This window comes from Drosophila sechellia, chromosome 2L (genome assembly GCF_004382195.2).
Source record: "Drosophila sechellia strain sech25 chromosome 2L, ASM438219v1, whole genome shotgun sequence".
Lineage (NCBI taxonomy): Eukaryota > Metazoa > Arthropoda > Insecta > Diptera > Drosophilidae > Drosophila > Drosophila sechellia.
Window position 1 is genome coordinate 14,748,674 of NC_045949.1, and position 16,663 is coordinate 14,765,336.

Here is a 16,663-nt window from a genome sequence, read left to right on the forward strand (position 1 = left end):
TATGCCGTCATCATCCTTTATAAGCTCGTTGAAACAGTTTTTTGATTAGCTAATTATCTATACGAATTGCGATAAGTAGTCATCATGTCAATGTTTTATTATTTTGTAATTAAAATCTAATTACGCCCCACTAATAATTGTATTTTTGGCAACTAGTACTCCATTGTAATGGACCACCATCGCGTAGAGTTGACTAGTCCAGACTACTAGCACCGATGAAGTACCTCTTGTGGATCAGCTTTCTTTTCATTTGGGAATCTCACGGATACGTGCGCCTCACGAACCTCAAGTGCGAAAGCTATGACAACACATTCGTCGTCTTTCCCGAATGCCGACTAAAAGTGCTTGGCAGGGGAATTATCGGGGCCAACATACACGTAAAGCTTCTGAAACTGCCAATAAATAGGATGGTCGTGAGATTCACCACTTACCGGAAGCTCACCGGATACCATCCGTTTCTATTTAATGTTTCCGAGGAACTCTGTCGCGCCCTAAAGTATCCAAATCGTCTCAGAGTCTTCTACTATTTCTACACCGCCTTTATGCCCTTTTCCAATATTAATCATACATGTCCCTATAATGTGAGTAGTTTCGCCAATTTGATATTCAACCATATACGTTTTAATATCTATTTAAAGGATGATGTTTACATAAGGAACTGCACCTTGGATGATCGTATGTTTGCCAAGGTTCCATTGCCGAAGGGTATCTATAAGCTAACCCTCGAGATGGATGATGGTGTCATGAACTGGGCTTCCATCATAAACATATACTTTGAAATTGATGTTGACTAAGGGGAAAACAGGCGCGTATTCAATATGGCAATATATGATGTTTTTAAACTTGAATTGCATGTGATATATGTTTCGAATTAATTGTCTTTATGACAAAATAGCTCATTTGTGTGTTTAAAAACTAAGGTTTGCTGTATGATCAAAAACAACCAAATTCTCATTAGTATTCTATTATTTTTTGACTGTTTATATGTCATTTATATGTATATATATAGCCCGAAAGTTATCAAATTAAGCCCAAAATTATATTTTGCAACAACATACATATTAGAACACCTAATGATCAATTACAACGAGCACATATTTATTTTTTTAATGCAAATTGCTTTAAAACCGACTAATTTGTTCGGTTGTTAATACTCTTCAAGAATACATACACATGTGTGTCTCCTTTACTGCGCTACAAGCTTCTGCTTATAATATATTAATATTTACTTTGCTCGATGCTCAATTTATCGCCCCGCAGTTATCGGCGTTATCAGCCGCGTGGTCGTTATCACCGGCGTTTTTAAAAGACGTCTCCGTTTTATCAATAGTTAATGTTTATTGAAATTTCTTTTCTCTCGTTTAAGGTTTAGGTGGTCAGAGTAAGCGCCTCCGAAGTTGGGCAGCAGATACAAAATGTGTTCTCGCGTGTCGTGTCTTTACAATGATTCATTTAAGAATATGAAGGATGTGTGGTGTGTGCTCATTTGGATTGATATTTTGGAACAATTTTGGGAGTTAGCAGAACTTCCATCGGTTGCCGCACTCGTTGCACATGACGAAGGTGGTCATAGGTTCATCGGCGGAACGAGTCTGCAGCTGGTTGTAGGTGCAGTTGCGCTTCTTGCACTTGGCGCACTTGAGGAGATCGGTCTTGGTGCCCTGTACGGTGGCCAGCTGGGCATCGTTGATGGCCTCCTTGACGAACTTCTCGCGCAGCTTCTTCATCTCGTCGCTGGCCATCTCCTCCGGCGTCATTCTGGCCAGCTGCTTTGCAGTGACGGCGCCGCACATAAAGTTGCCGCGCAATCCCGGATTCTTGGGATCCTTCAGATTGGCCACGCGCGACCTAATGCGATTCTTGTACTTCATATCCGTGTTATTGAACTCGGAGTAAATGGCATCCTCCAGTTCGGCGGCCATTTCCTCCGGCTCCCCGCATCCCTCGGGCACTTCGCCAATCTTCAGTGCGGTGGCCAGCATTTCGCGGCACTTGATGCGGACCGCATCTGTCATGCCGCCGGAGGGAAACGAGGTCTGTGACGAGGAGCCTTTCTTCTCCTTATCCTTGGATGAGCTGGATGAACTGGATTTATCCTTGCCAGAGAATGACGACGACGACTTGGCGGCACTCGTGGACTTCGAGGCACTGCTGTTGTGGGAGGAGCCCTCCTTAGCGGAGCTGTTGTTGGCAGTGGTTGGCGCCGGGCTGGCTAGAAAGCGCTTCCAGTTCTTGATCAGTGTTTTGGCCAGGGCGATCACCTCGTCGTCCTTGCTACTCTTGCGCAGCTCGTTTACAGTCATGCCGATGCGCGTTTTGGTCAGAATGTCGAGGTTGATGTTAAGTGTTTGCAGGGTCTTCAGCAGGTCCAGAGCCTGATCCTGTCCCTGTACGGTGGATATATATGCACGTTTGTGACATGATGCGCGGCACGTTAGCTAATCCCGATACTCACTGTGCCGTCGCTGGCCATCTTGCTCATCTTCTTTTGGATTCGAAACACTTCGTCTTCCACGCTCATTTTGGCCCACTTAATTTGGTCAGAGGTTAGGTCGGCTGGCGTCGGCTGTCGGCTATAATCGGTGCTGAGGGTCTGCGGCAGTTGTTTATGTGGAAGCCGGGCTATTACTATTTTTCCCTCCAATAAAAGTTGTTTACTATTTTTTTCGTTTCTGTATTCTCAGAACGAGTTGACAGAACACCCTAACGCGTTTTAGTGTTACCGGGCGGTGGCTTGTCAAGAAATACCTTCCCATGGCTAATACAATTCCCAACTGGAAGTAGTTTGGGTTTCAGAAGTCAGCAGTGTTACCGTATTTTAATGTACATCTGGCTTTTAAGCGAGTACACACACACACAGCATTGCGATGTTTTTTAAACTTGCACTGCTTGCAAGCAGGGCTGCATTGTATTTCTATGTTGCGCGTTTTTAAATTATACTAATAACCTTCAAAAACAGTATTTACTTCTTTTTCAAATTAATTAAATCGTTTAATATTGTGAGATTTAGGAATTAAGGTGTGAGTTTAGGTGTGGTCTAGAGATATGTATTATGATAAAGTGGGAATGAATGAATGTTGACATCGCAAATCACCAAAACCTGCCCTTAGTAAGAGAACAGATCAGGCGAAGACAAAAGATGCGTCATAAAGGAGATCTTTGCACAAGTGGAAGGCAAGGACGCGAGTGCTTTAAAACTACCCAAAACTATTATCTAATCTAAGTTCTTATTCAAAATTGTAGTTCATCATTGCTGTTATGTTTCCATGTTATCTTCGTTGCCTTTGTTAGTTACTACGTTTTAAATTCATTCAATTGGTTGCTTAACGTAAAATAAAAAAATATTGTATCAAAATAAATAGGCATTAACCTATAAATAATAAAAAAAAAACATATATAAGAATTTCCCCATGTAAAAATTACATCATTTGAACATTAGTATTTTATTAATAGCTAAATCACATTTGATGTGTTAGTGGAAAACGGCTGTATATGGATGTTATCGAAATTTTGAAAAGTAATGCGATAGCACCATGGGATATTCCACCACTAGCTCTGGATTACTTTTAACAGATCCTTTTCGGTTTTGCGTTGTGCGAGGTGATCGAGTTCAAATTTAAACTTAAGCTTAAAGTTGATACATAAAGTGAAAACGAATTAATTTGCTCTTCAAAAGCACGGTAAGTAGGAAGAGACTATCCTAGTGATATGCAAATAGTTTTCATTTTGCGACTTAAAAAATAAGCTCATTTAAACTTGTCTAAATTGACTCAACGAGTTTTTTCTTTTCCTTTTCCAAATTTTAAAGCCGCAACACTAAAACCAATTGAAAACTTATTGCATATCATATTATTGCCCATATAATTTTTAATTCTTCTATTCTAAAAACCATCGCATTTGAATGTTAATGTTACACCCATTTTCGTTTTACAATTTTCGCATACTTACTTTTATTAAGCTCCTTTTGACTTCATTCGTCCATTTTCGGTTGTTTTTAGAGTTGTCAAAGCACCTTTTTGTACTTGCCACGGATTTTTCTGCTTATTTGACTGTAGCAATTAAATAGCTTGGCAACCCTGGAACATGAGTTCCTAATTTCGTTTCCTCTTTTCGTTCTATTCTAACGGAATCTTATAAGGTCCAATATAAAATAGAAATCGGAGCGTAAAAAGTTGATTCATTTTTCAATAAGAAAATAAGTTAAAATTAAAAATTGGCCCATTTTTTAGTTTTTCGGATCATCTTTGTTTCTTATGCGTTTTTTGATTTACGCTTTGAAAAGTTATATTCGGCTTTTTCATTTTGGGTTATCTCATTATATGCTTTTCGCATATTTGCTTGCTTTTCTGTTCTGTCTATTCTAGTTTGATGCGTCGTTCGCCTTGCGTTTGTGTGCAACTTTGTTTTAGATTTTCCTATTCGTCTTTTTCATTTTTAATTCTTTTTTGCTTTTTCGCATATCTGCTTGCTTTTCTGTTCTGCCTATTATATTTTGATAGGTCGTTCGCCTTGCGTTTGTGTGCAACTTTGTTTTAGGTGTTTGCCAATTTGTAACACTTTACCGTTCAAATTACAAGAACAAGCACAAACCATAATTCATTCACTGTAGGTTTTCCTGAATAAAATTGAACACTGCATTAGATTTGTTTAGGTTTTGTTTCTTTCCCCCATTTTCCCGTCGCCAACAACCATTCGCTTTTTGATCTTTTATGATCTTTTACTCCTCGAATTACAACTCGGTCTTTAATGGATTTTTCATTCTTTTTTGCCCCAAAATTCTCAAAACTGACATCAAGTGTTTTTTTTTTTTTTTTTGTTTCTTTATTTTTATCAAATAAATGTTCTTGTTTTATGATTAAACGAGTTGCTCAACATTTGTTGAATGGTTTCTTTGGGTCAAAATACAATACAATATTTCAAAAATGTCGTATTTTCATCTACGTTTTCCTCTATATTCTTCATTTGCTCTATCATTTCTTTGCTTTGTGTGTTTGTTTCGCCGTCATAAAATTGATTTTACCATGTATGTACGAATATATATCTCATATAATTTACATAGTTTCTAGTTAATTATAGGCAAACGATTTTACAGGGATCTTCAAATTAGCGTTTTCGGGAGTGGTTCTCTCATATGACTCGAAATGGATTTCTTTGAAAGCTTCCCTCCAACTATAATCTACTTATTAAAGGTTTCTAATTTGCTCCAATAGTTAATCAATATTTTTTGTTTTTATTTCTTTAATAATGCTTAAATTAATATTGTTTTGTTTTTTGTATTTCAGTGTGTGTGTGTGTGTGTGTGTGTGTGTGTGTGTGTGTTCAGTTAGGTATTTATAATTAAAAGTAGTATATATGATGCATAGTCCGCTGTTTAATTATTAAATTTAAATGTTTAATCATAGAATTTGCATCCAAGAAACACAGTTACAAAGGTTTTAACACTTACTATTCTTTCGGTTTTGGGTTTCTTTCACGAACTACAGATTTTCATATTTCTCCATTTTGTTTTTCTTTATTTTAAATAAAAGTTAACATAGTAAAAATAATAAAACGTGCCTACGAAAATGTGATTCGTAATTGAACAAAAAATTTATGAGTAATGAAAATGCTTTTACTGTTCTCTCGATGAAAACAAACTATTGTAATAGTGAATTTTGCTTCTTTTCAAAGAAGAATTTATCAGGCCGTGATGTTGAATATTATATATTATATCTTTAGTTTATTTTATTCGCCTTGTTCACTGGTTAGCGACTGTAATTCGTTTTCATTAGGTAGGATGATTTTTTGATTAAGTGAGTGGTAATAACAAAAAAAAAAACAAATTCACATCATGTTTTTGTTGATGCAATAAAACAATTTCCATGACCGCCCCTGCCGTTTTAGAAAAAATCTCGAAACAAATCTCGTATCGTGAACAGTTACTAGATATAAAATCCATAATGAGGATGACTTAGCCTGACACTGACTAGTTTACACGAGGTCACTTGCTTGATCGCGATTTTATCGTGTAAAATCTGATTAGTTTGGCCACGTATAAACTAAAATTGCTTTTCGTGTGTTCTCTTTTCATATATTTTTAAACATATGTATAATTTATTATCCGTTTTTTTGCTTAGCTTGTTGGTTGGTATTTTTGTTGCTTTTGGCTTATATGGCGGCTACAATTGTTTCGTAATTTCCCCATTTTTCTTTTAGTTTTTAAAAAGTTTGTTGTCTGTGATACGTGATACGTAATGTATAAGTTTTCATTTTGGTAACTTGCTGCTTTCATTCTCCAACGTCAGTCACCAAAACTGCAATTTGAGGAACTACTCCTGCCCAAAACAATCGATTTAAGCCAGAGTGGGGAACTGACGCTCATCGTTGACCTTGGGAGCGGTGTTCTGTTGTCGCTCAAAACGCTTATTTGGACCTGGACCGCTGTTCTGATTGTTGTTCTGGTTGTTTCCCGGACCACGACGATCGATGGGTGGCCTCTGATTTTGAGCGGATGAAGCGCCGCCCTCGTTATTATGCTGTTGGCCATCTCGTGGGCCACGGTTTCCACCCTCACGGTTGTCTCGGCCGCCCTCACGGTTGCCGCCATCGCGGTTGCCACCCTCGCTGCGTGGTCCGCCTCCAAATCCACCGGGTCTGGGGCCTCCACGGCCACCGCGTCCACCGAAACCGCCTGGTCCGCCACGACGACCATCGTTGAAATTGAACTGAATGTCCAGGACGCGCTGCTGCCTGCCCACACGCTGTGGATAAAGGGCAGGATCGTACTCGAGCTCCTCTTCGCTGTCGTTCTCCTTCTTCTTGTTGCTAGTTAGGACGACCATTTTCTTCCATTGTGTGGTGTCCTCACCTGCGGGAAATATTGATTGTAGATTATTTTCTAGCTAATAGGCCATTTAGTTTACTTTTTTAAGCTAAGATCGTTTTCTCTGATTATTAACTTTGATACTATATAAACGGATTTTAGCTCAATATGATTCGTAACTTTTGTTGTTGGTTTGTCGAAAAGGTTTCTTCTTTGCTTGACGGAATTCAAATGAACTATAAAAAATTATGCATTGTACACGCACCTTCTCCAGCCTTGCGGATGTTAAAGGTTGGCTTGATGCGCTGTCCTTGCTGTGCCTTCCACTCGTCCAAGGTCAGCTCTTTGGCCTCCTCCTCGGCGGTGGCCTGCTCGGTTTGTGGTTCAGTGCCAGATTCATCGGCCTTGGCGCCGCCCTCTGCATTGGTCACATTGGTTTCGCTTTCGTTCTTGTTCACATCATCAATAGCCTCTTTGACCGATCCCCAGTTGTGGGAGCCAGCTCCATCGCGTTTGTCAATTGACTTCACACCTGTGCATAAAGTATTAAGTATTAATAATGATTTATGTCTGCTTGATTTCAGAAACGTCAAGAAATTTGAAAGCTATAGTGCAACTTGCCTGCAATCCCTTAAGTAAGTTTTTTTTGCTTAATTTATTAACTTATTAGCCAAATAATTGTCTATTCTATCAGTAGGAACTAATTAGGTCAATTGAAATCTAACCACGATAGGACTTTTCACTGCCCTCGCTCGCATAGTGACAGATAAGCCGATAGTAGCAGCCCCCGTTCACTGTAATCAGATTCAGCGGGGGAACTATCCAACCCCTTTTCCCCCCAATGAGTATGCCTGCAAAGGTCACCTACGAGCACTTGCGTTAGACGGGAATGCCGCCAAGATGATGGGCGAACTATTTTTAACACATTTTCTCTTTCGATTTGTGCTTCTTGTTTCTGTTGCTGCCGCCGCTGTGATTTTAATTTTGGATATTCCAAAAACGAAGCGGTCTTAAGCAGTCGGTGGAAAACGCGAGGAAATAGATTTCATTCAATGGAAAGAAGTGTGATGTAGCTTGTTGAATGTTCTGTCCGACCATTAGTATTGATTTGACTCACCTATCCCCCACGTGAGTGGGAGATTTGCCTGCCTCTTTTGACCATTGCCCATAAGTTCATCGGGATTTTGTGTGCCACAATTGGTTTATACCGTTCTCCCGCTCTTTTCGTGAATTTGCTTGGCATAAACAATAACTATTGGAACTGTTTCAATATTGCTATACATTAAAAAAACTTACAATCAACCAAAATCAGTCCGCTCAGAGCAAAATAAATATTAATGCAATATGTTCCTTTATGCTTTGAAATACATCAAATTAAGAATTAAGATTAGTTAGAAATCTTATTACTGCATCAATTGATGAACATTTCACATTTCAAACACCGAACGAATTCCAGTTTCTTTCTTTTAAATATTTGTTGGATACACAGAAGATTGGAATCATTTTTGCTTGAAGGCGACTAATAATTTCCCATGACTATAAACATGGTTATTGGCTACGTGTAAACTGTGGATGGAATGTGTTTTTCCTGCGTTGCCTGCTGAGTTTGATTTTCTGGTTGTCATGGAGTGTTGTTTTTGGTATAGTTGTTAATTTTTTCGTATGGGTGGGCGGGCGCGCTCATTTTGTGGTTATGTCTACCGTGCCCCTAATGGTTCAACTTTAGTTTCGATCTGATCAACAGAAACATTCTAACTATTCATATGCGAACAATGGTAGGAGGTATAAGATAGAATTATAAGAAGTATGTATGTACTTCTCTGTGAAGACTTAATGTGATCTCTACACTGTATCTACTTGACTTGACCAAACCCATTTGGTACCCCTTAATGCCTTAATGAAATGACCACACACTCACCAGTTCTATCGGAACCCGACTGGCGGTCGAACTCGCGCTTCCTGTTCTGGCCATCGTAGTTGCGGTTCTGACGCTGGGGACGATCTCCGCCAGCACCTGGGCCTCCACCTGGTCCGCGGTAAGGTCGCGACTGCTGGCCATCGGGTGCTCCGCCGTTTTCGCGGACATTGCGGCGATTGTTGCGCTGCTCACGAGTCTCGGCATTGCCATTCTGTTGACGGAAGTTTACGCTGCGCTGCTGCTGGCCACCTTGTCCTTGACCCTGTCCTTGACCGCTGCCAAATTCACGTGTCCGGTTGGCGCCACCTCCTTGCCGTGGAGCACCCTGTTGTTTGTTGTTGCTGCTGGCGTTATTGTTGTACTGCTGTTTGTTGTCGGCCGATGGAGTGAACTTCTTGCCATCGGTTTTGTTTAAAGCATTATTGGGCTTGTTCTCCTTTTCGGCCTGATTTGGTTTCTTGGCATTGGGTCCACCGATATTGGATCCTGCGTTCGCCTTGTTATTGCCGTTGGCCACTTTGTTGGCGGTCGTTTTGGTGGCCGCTGCAGCAGCAGCTGACGGCTGCTTCTTCTTGCCAGCTGCTGCTACGGCAGCAGCGGCCGTCGGCGCCACAAGATTATCTAATGGATCGCTGACATCGTCGTCCATGAACAAAAGTTCATAACGATTTTTACCGGCGCTGTCCATGATTTTGTGGGTGTGTGTGTTTTTCGTTGCTAGCTGGCTGCCGCTTTAATTGCCTTTTTCTCTGTAAAAAGAAATATTTACACACAGTTTTAGTGGGAATTGATTGATTTTCCTTTTTCGCCCGCCGTCTCTCACACCCTGCGAGATTCGATAGGATTTCTTTTTCGTGTCACAAACTATGGTCTAATGTGGCACATATTCGCTGGTTTTTGTGGTTTACGACGTTAACACTTCGACTAACGTAAATTTTCTCAATTTATTTAGGACCTTCGGGTGGATTTTTCTTACTTTTCTGCTGGCTGTTTGGTGGCTGCTGCTCTCTAACCTTAATTTTCAGTGTTTCTTCTTCGCCTTGCTGCTAGTATTACCTACACACACTGCCTCACGCGATTCCACACGCACATGGGCCGAATCACGCACACAACCAGCACGAACAGAGCGCCCACATGTGTTCTTGGTATACATAGAAAAACAGAAACTCACGTTTTTCAACGCGTTTCGCGGCGAATGTCGCAAATCGATTCGAATGGCAGCTGTGTTTAGCGGGCTTTCTATTTGGCGGGCACTTCTTAGTTTAAACTGCAAGCCATGGTATTAGCTGGAGAATATGTGAAAAATGGAGAAAATTATATAAATTGTGGGAGTATATTATAAGAATTCAAAATTCAATACTTTAGAAATGACCGGCTTAAGTAATTGCTTTAATACTTATATAGAAATAATTTTTTTTTTTGTTTCAGCCAAATTTAAAAAAAAAAAAACATCAACATGTCTGACTGGGAAGATGAGGTTGTTGAGGTTGTTATTGCTTCGTACAAAGAATATTTGCCTACTAATACCATCTATTTTAGCCCTTTGTTGATACTAACGGCGCCCGCGGTGGAGATTGGAGCGATGGTGAGAACAAGGGCAAAAGCTTCAGCGGCGGTGCTCAAGATGGCGGTGCTGGAGGCGGCGGCGATGGTGGAGGCGGCGGCTACCAAGGACGAAATCCAGATGGGTTCGGAAGGGGGTTCAAAAGGGGCGACGCAGGCAGGGGAGGAGGAGCTGGAGGTTATCGAGGAGGAAATCGAGATGGAGATGATGATGCAGGGGGATTCCGCGAAGGAGAGGGAGACTTCCGCGGTGGACGTCGCGAAGGAAAAGTCAGCTTCCGCGGTGCAGAAGGCGGCTCCCGCGGTGGACGTCGCGAAGGAGAAGGGGACTTCTGCGGTGGAGCAAGCGGCTTCCGCGGTGGACGTCGCGAAGGAGAAGGCAGCTTCCGCGGTGGACGTCGCGAAGAAAAAGGCGAAGAAAAAGGCAACTTCCGCGGTGAAGAAGGCGGCTTCCACGGTGGACGTCGCGAAGAAGAAGGCGGCTTCCGCGGTGAAGAAGGCGGCTTCCGTGGTGAAGAAGGCGGCTTCCGCGGTGGACGTCGCGAAGAAGAAAGAGGCTTCCGCGGTGAAGAAGGCGGCTTCCGTGGTGGACGTCGCGAAGAAGAAGGCGGCTTCCGCGGTGGAGAAGGCGGCTTCCGCGGTGGAGAAGGCGGCTTCCACGGTGGACGTCGCGAAGAAGAAGGCGGCTCCCGCAGTGGAGAAGGCGGCTTCCGCGGTGGACGTCGCGAAGAAGGCGGCTTCTGCGGTGAAGGTGGCGGCTTCCGAGGTCGGCGGTACGAAAACGAGGATGGTGAGTAAACCTTTTTGCCGAAACGTTAAATTTTGGGTTATGGTAATTTGAGTTGTTCCTGCTGAATTCCATGTGTGTGCTTTGTTTTGTCAAGTAGTTTGTTTTCTTTCGTTTTGTGTATGCATATTTGCCCAATTTGTGGGAAATTGGCCATCAACTAGCTACGGAACTGCCGCCGATCCCATCGAGCTGCGATAAGGATGAGGTGGGCGCATTCATCGATCAGCTGGACCTGAGCAAGTACACGACCAGCCTAGCATTGATTCGGAAATTGCGTGACTACTTGCTGACTGCATTTAAGGCTTTGGTGAACCAAGCATGGGCTTCTGTCGTGAAATTAGCTCAAGAAAAGCGTGTCCAAAAGGCACATCAGATACGGGAAACAACAGATATGATGAATCGCCTTATGGAGGACATGGGCCGATTGATTTGTGAAGGTGAACATGAGGAAGCGAATGGGATTGGACATTTTCAAAACATTGGTGCGGATTGCAGAGCTGATCTGTCGAAATGGAGGAATTTGCAGCAAATTGTGGTGCCGCAACCTTCGGAGATCAGAGATGGACAAACAAACAGGACAAGCGGTACTGAGGACGCTCGATCAGGAGGTTTAACCAATGGCGATGACTTAACCGAAATACAAAGCGCCGCATACGCCGTTTATCATCAGGTTTTTGATCGAGGTTACCAAACCGGTCGACGGCTGTATGATGATAATCAAGGAGCATTGAGAGGAGATTCTATTCCAACAGAAGACCGAGAACACCCAGAAAATAATCAAGTGGATGGATCAACATATGGAGTGACTAGATTTCTGCACTGGCTAAGTGAAAACTTTGTCACTCGGCATGAAATAAGGGCAGTACGTTTTGGCAGTCCGCAAATGGTTTTTCAATCGTATGCCTGGCCAGAGTCTCCAAAGCAGCACATTTCGACGGTCCATCAAAGAGGCATATTTTATTCTCAACCCTTAATTAGGACACGCATAAAAGCCACTGTTGCGAGCGAGCCAAACAATTCGAGTAGTGGTCAGCTCAGCAGTATGGTAAACTTGGCACGACATCAGCGGTCGCAAAATCAGGAAACGCCAGATGGAGTTTACGTTAGTCGCTACAATGCAACTGGAGATGAGGAGACTCCCTGCTCCGCAACGGGAGTACCCGGCAGAGTGGTGGCTCTGCGTGCTTCGAGCACCCCAAATGAACATAGGAGCGATCCAGGGTACTTAAACCAACTAACTAGTACTACGCTTTTCTTTCTTACCATCTATGGATACTTTTTATTCACTTTTTCCAATAAGCGGTTGTGTAGAAAAGAGCAGATTTCGAACATTTAAAGATAACATAAAAAAAAATAACACCAAATTTAGCCAGACACCGAAACAATTTATAGGAAATTTGATTTGACAAGAACCTTAATGCAGTATAAATGTAGCTTACTTTTCTATATGTATTTCCCATCTCTTCGCTTACTTTCGTTTCCTTCTCTATGACCTAAATGCATACATAAGCTAAGTAATGTCCGTTTCACAGCTTGTCTTTTATACCCAATTTGACTTACGAAGATGGGACCATGTCATCATTGGCAACAGGCGGCGCTGCATCGACACCGTTGGCTCCATCACTGCCAGGAGAGCATTCATTGGGGTTAGAAATGGATAGCGGCACTGTGGTGCTACCAGCTGATGTGGATGAAACCCGTTTAGTCGGACATCCAGGATCGACAGTGGTGCGTTCTCGGCTTGGAGGCGCTCCAGCATCAACCCCTTTACTATCATTCCGACCTAGACTGCCGGTCATTGACGAAGAGCTTCATCTACGCTTTACCAGGGTGTCACGCGAGCTGCAGATGAGTATTGGTTTCCCACCGGAAGAGACTACACTAAGCCAGCAACGTGAGTGGGGCTCGATTTTTCGACCACGTGATGAAATGGTTAACTATGCCGAAGGTCCACCTCCTCGCCAAACACACACGGCTCGTCGTCGCTTGCGTACACGCAGACGACGTCATCGTATCGCTTCAGCAGCCAGTCCGCCACTAACACCGGAACGAATTGTCCGTCGTGAGGAAGCCTTCCAAAGCAGCCGACATATTGCAGCTACTTTTATGTCCAGCTTGCTACAAAGCGCAGCTGGAGAAGTGGCGACTTCAGGTCTGGCAATTACCCGTTCAGTGGAAGATATAACGACATCAATCCATATCACCCGAAATGGACCTCAGGAGGCGGCACCACCGACCACAGAAGCAATCACCTCCCTAGAAGTTGCCCAGGCAACAAGATATTCGGATTCTGGGGCTTGTATGCAATCTGCAGCGTTCTCTCAAGATCTTCCTGTAGTAGCTCCTTTGGAGTTATCTGGAAATGCATCAATTGACCAAGCATCATTTGATCAAGCTTTGGCCATATTACCTCCCATAAATTCGACTCCAATAGGTCAGCATCCAATTGCTGTGTTTGGACCTAAAACCGAAATTGAAATGAAACCCCAAATAATGAACATCTCTAATATGATGAATACTTCGGTTCCACATATGCCAATGGAAGTCGACGAAGTTCCACTGGAGGTATCAAACACTTTGGCCAATATGAGCGATCACGCTTATGTGACTGATATACAGATACTACCGTCGTTGCAACTCAATACTTTTAATATTGTTAGCACGAATAATACCAAGAATGCAGTAAATCTCGCCCCATCGGCATCAACAAATGATTTGCAAACGCCAAGTGACCGCAGAACATCAATGCAAAACCAATTGTATCGAGTGTCCATGAACGATTTGGCATATATTTCACAACACGCTAATGTGGTTCGCCTGATGGTGGATCGTCAAGAGGAACTAGGGGCCCAGGTTAGCTCCCTGGGGCCTTTTAGGGAAAATAGACAAGGCTCGTTAAACTTTAGTACTATGCCCGCTGTTAAAGTCTACGATCCACGTATAATTCAGAACATTCAGAAGGATAAGATGAGAATAGTTCATGGGCTCTTCGGTGCTCTTATCAGGCAGTCCCAGGTTGATATGCACAATGCACCATTCATTCGCAATCGCAAAGATGCGTTGATGGCATATCGCTTTTTACTTGAGCTTAAGACTGCAAATATAATAAGTCTTAGCTCGGATGGTAGATTCTTCGGGCTGCTGTAATCAAATAAGAGGCATTTTAATTTTAAAAATAATAAAATGAATAAATAATTTAATTAAGTTGAACGTGGTGGTATTAGAAGCATCGCCATTTCTTATTTTTCGTTGAATTTAACTCATTGTATTGTCCGTGATTAGCTGATTTGGACCAGAAACAATATTAAAATAAAATACACAATTTAAAAATGAGTTTTGGTTTTGGTTATGATTTTTTATGAACTGTATTTCGTCTTATAAAATTGAAGTGAATAAAATTGTTATAAAAATTACATGTTTATTAAAATCAAATATTTTCTAGGTGATGAACGTCATGGAAGACGCGAAGGCTTTAATAAGGAGCCACGCGGTGAACGTAACGAAAGAGGAGAGGCTGGTTTTGAGAGGCGCCGTCGCAATGAAGACGATATAAACAACAACAACGATATCGTCGAAGACGTCCAGAAAAAGCGAGAATTTTACATTCCGCCCGCGCCGTCTAACGACGAAACGGAGATCTTTAGCAGTGGCATTGCTTCCGGCATAAATTTCTCCAAATATGACAACATACCGGTTAAGGTAACAAAATGTTAAATTTCAATCAATTTATGTTAAAAGATCTTCAATCGGTATGTATCATATTCATCTTTAGGTGACCGGCAACGACGTTCCACCAGGAATAAAAAATTTTACGAGTGCTGATTTGAGGGGCATTATTGTGGAAAATGTCAAGAAATCTGGTTACAAGGTACCGACGCCGATACAAAAGCGTGCTATACCTGTAATTACCGCTGGCCGTGATTTAATGGCTTGCGCACAGACTGGCTCAGGAAAAACTGCTAGTTTTTTGTTGCCAATTATCAGCAAATTGTTAGATGATCCTCAAGATCTGGAGTTTGGAAGACCGCAGGCAGTGATTGTATCCCCAACTAGAGAGCTGGCAATTCAGATCTTTGACGAGGCGAGGAAGTTTGCTTACGAGACATATCTAAAGATCGGCATTGTTTACGGAGGCACCTCGTTCAGGCATCAAAACGATTGCATTACCAAAGGCTCTCACGTATTGATCGCCACTCTGGGACGACTTCTGGATTTCGTGGATCGGGCTTTTGTCACGTTTGAAGACACTCGATTCGTTGTGCTGGATGAGGCCGATCGCATGCTAGATATGGGCTTCTCAGAAGGCATGCGAAAACTCATGACGCATGTAACTATGCGTCCACAACATCAGACATTGATGTTTTCCGCCACGTTCCCCGAAGATATACAGCGATTGGCGGGAGAATTTTTGAATAATTACGTTTTCGTGGCCATTGGCATGGTGGGCGGAGCTTGCTCTGATGTGAAGCAGACCATATACGAAGTCAGTAAGTTCAACAAGCGAGCCAAGCTAATGGTAAGTGAACCTAAAAATTAAAGCTTAACACTAATTTGTTATATTCGCTTTAGGAAATCCTTCGCGAGGAAGCAGATGGCACCATTGTGTTTGTGGAGACAAAGCGAGGCGCCGACTTTTTAGCTTCCTACCTGTCAGAAACGGAGTTTCCGACTACCTCCATTCATGGCGATCGTCTCCAGAGTCAACGCGAGCAGGCCTTGCGTGATTTCAAGAACGGCTCCATGAAAGTTCTCATAGCCACTTCAGTTGCTTCTCGGGGACTAGGTAAGTTAGGACGCTCACACGTTCCTGAATCAAATTTCATTAAGTTCTTTTTCATCTTGCTAGATATTAAAAACATCAAGCATGTGATCAACTATGACATGCCCAAAAATATCGATGACTACGTACATCGCATTGGACGTACAGGTCGTGTAGGCAACAATGGACGTGCAACAACCTTCTTTGATCCTGATCAGGACAGAGTTATTGCTGCGGACTTGATAAAAATCTTGGATGGAGCTGGCCAGACTGTTCCGGAGTTTCTACGCAACTTGGGTGCGTGCGGTGGTGGGGGTTATTCCACTGAAGACTTCGGTGGCGTGGATGTGCGTGGCAGGGTGAGTAAACTGGAAACACTTCTTTTGTTTTGCACTTCCATCTTGCTGAATTCTTCCTTTTTTTATGCAGGGAAATTACGTGAACGATGCCACCAATGTCGAGGCAGACGAGGACTGGGAATAGTCCAAAACCACTTATAATTAAATGTTATCTAATAATTAATGTAATTAGGCGATATATAACCCTATATAATAGCCTATTAAAATGCATATTTACAATATGCAAGCTTTAGAACAAGCCATTCAATTTTCTATTTTTAATTTCCTTTTAAGACGAAATGTATAACAAAATATTATTTGGAAAAAAAATGTTTTAGCTCTAATTTGCTGTAAATCAAGTCCTCATTCGATTTCTTTCAAGTAATTTGTATGTATTGCTTTTAATAATTAGCGGTTGCTGGTAATTTGCAAAACTTAACAGAAACGTGTAATTTGATCCCAACTAATACCGTGTACTACCATGTGTTTGTTT

At 42.2% G+C, this 16,663-nt stretch overlaps 4 protein-coding genes across 8 annotated transcripts; 2 read left to right on the forward strand and 2 right to left on the reverse strand.

The window, feature by feature from the left end:
* Positions 1-215: 215 nt before the first annotated feature.
* LOC6611330 lies at positions 216-794 on the forward strand. The gene is made up of 2 exons (XM_002035841.1): positions 216-581; positions 639-794. The coding sequence occupies exons 1-2, from the start codon at positions 216-218 to the stop codon at positions 792-794; spliced, it is 522 nt and encodes a 173-aa protein (XP_002035877.1).
* A 524-nt stretch (positions 795-1,318) lies between these two features.
* Positions 1,319-2,756, reverse strand: LOC6611331 (transcription elongation factor S-II). The gene is made up of 2 exons (XM_002035842.2): positions 2,456-2,756; positions 1,319-2,387 (listed from the first exon to the last, which is right to left on the reverse strand). The coding sequence occupies exons 1-2, from the start codon at positions 2,519-2,521 to the stop codon at positions 1,518-1,520; spliced, it is 936 nt and encodes a 311-aa protein (XP_002035878.1). The 5' UTR covers positions 2,522-2,756; the 3' UTR covers positions 1,319-1,517.
* Positions 2,757-3,545: 789 nt separating this feature from the next.
* On the forward strand, positions 3,546-16,431 carry LOC6611333 (sister chromatid cohesion protein solo). Of its 5 annotated transcripts, none has more exons than XM_032717380.1 (9): positions 3,564-3,680; positions 7,387-7,437; positions 10,149-10,206; positions 10,260-11,073; positions 14,516-14,772; positions 14,846-15,589; positions 15,643-15,856; positions 15,920-16,191; positions 16,262-16,431. In XM_032717380.1, exons 3-9 carry the CDS (start codon positions 10,177-10,179, stop codon positions 16,313-16,315), a joined length of 2,385 nt encoding a protein of 794 aa, XP_032573271.1. In that variant the 5' UTR covers positions 3,564-3,680; positions 7,387-7,437; positions 10,149-10,176; the 3' UTR covers positions 16,316-16,431. The 5 variants fall into 5 exon arrangements, with proteins under 5 accessions (XP_032573259.1, XP_032573267.1, XP_032573264.1 ...); XM_032717384.1 differs by having other exon boundaries at positions 10,149-10,197; XM_032717368.1 differs by lacking the exons at positions 14,516-14,772; positions 14,846-15,589; positions 15,643-15,856; positions 15,920-16,191; positions 16,262-16,431 and adding exons at positions 11,235-12,294; positions 12,606-14,226 and having other exon boundaries at positions 3,546-3,680.
* Positions 5,029-9,786, reverse strand: LOC6611332 (plasminogen activator inhibitor 1 RNA-binding protein). Its single transcript, XM_002035843.2, has 4 exons — positions 9,697-9,786; positions 8,721-9,469; positions 7,068-7,334; positions 5,029-6,847 (listed from the first exon to the last, which is right to left on the reverse strand). The coding sequence occupies exons 2-4, from the start codon at positions 9,406-9,408 to the stop codon at positions 6,333-6,335; spliced, it is 1,470 nt and encodes a 489-aa protein (XP_002035879.1). The 5' UTR covers positions 9,409-9,469; positions 9,697-9,786; the 3' UTR covers positions 5,029-6,332.
* Positions 16,432-16,663: the final 232 nt, after the last annotated feature.

Bases quoted from the DNA above. Each gene is read 5' to 3' on its own strand.
- LOC6611330 (XM_002035841.1), top strand. From the start codon at position 216: ATGAAGTACCTCTTGTGGATCAGCTTTCTTTTCATTTGGGAATCTCAC. The intron at 582-638 runs GTGAGTAGTTTC...ATCTATTTAAAG, and splicing joins ATCATACATGTCCCTATAAT to GATGATGTTTACATAAGGAA.
- LOC6611331 (XM_002035842.2), bottom strand. From the start codon at position 2,521: ATGAGCGTGGAAGACGAAGTGTTTCGAATCCAAAAGAAGATGAGCAAG. The intron at 2,388-2,455 runs GTGAGTATCGGG...TCCACCGTACAG, and splicing joins AGATGGCCAGCGACGGCACA to GGACAGGATCAGGCTCTGGA.
- LOC6611332 (XM_002035843.2), bottom strand. From the start codon at position 9,408: ATGGACAGCGCCGGTAAAAATCGTTATGAACTTTTGTTCATGGACGAC. The intron at 7,335-8,720 runs GTGAGTGTGTGG...CTTTATGCACAG, and splicing joins GTCGGGTTCCGATAGAACTG to GTGTGAAGTCAATTGACAAA. The intron at 6,848-7,067 runs GTGCGTGTACAA...TATTTCCCGCAG, and splicing joins CATCCGCAAGGCTGGAGAAG to GTGAGGACACCACACAATGG.
- LOC6611333 (XM_032717368.1), top strand. From the start codon at position 10,177: ATGTCTGACTGGGAAGATGAGGTTGTTGAG. The intron at 10,207-10,259 runs GTTGTTATTGCT...CATCTATTTTAG, and splicing joins GGGAAGATGAGGTTGTTGAG to CCCTTTGTTGATACTAACGG. The intron at 12,295-12,605 runs GTACTTAAACCA...TCCGTTTCACAG, and splicing joins GAACATAGGAGCGATCCAGG to CTTGTCTTTTATACCCAATT.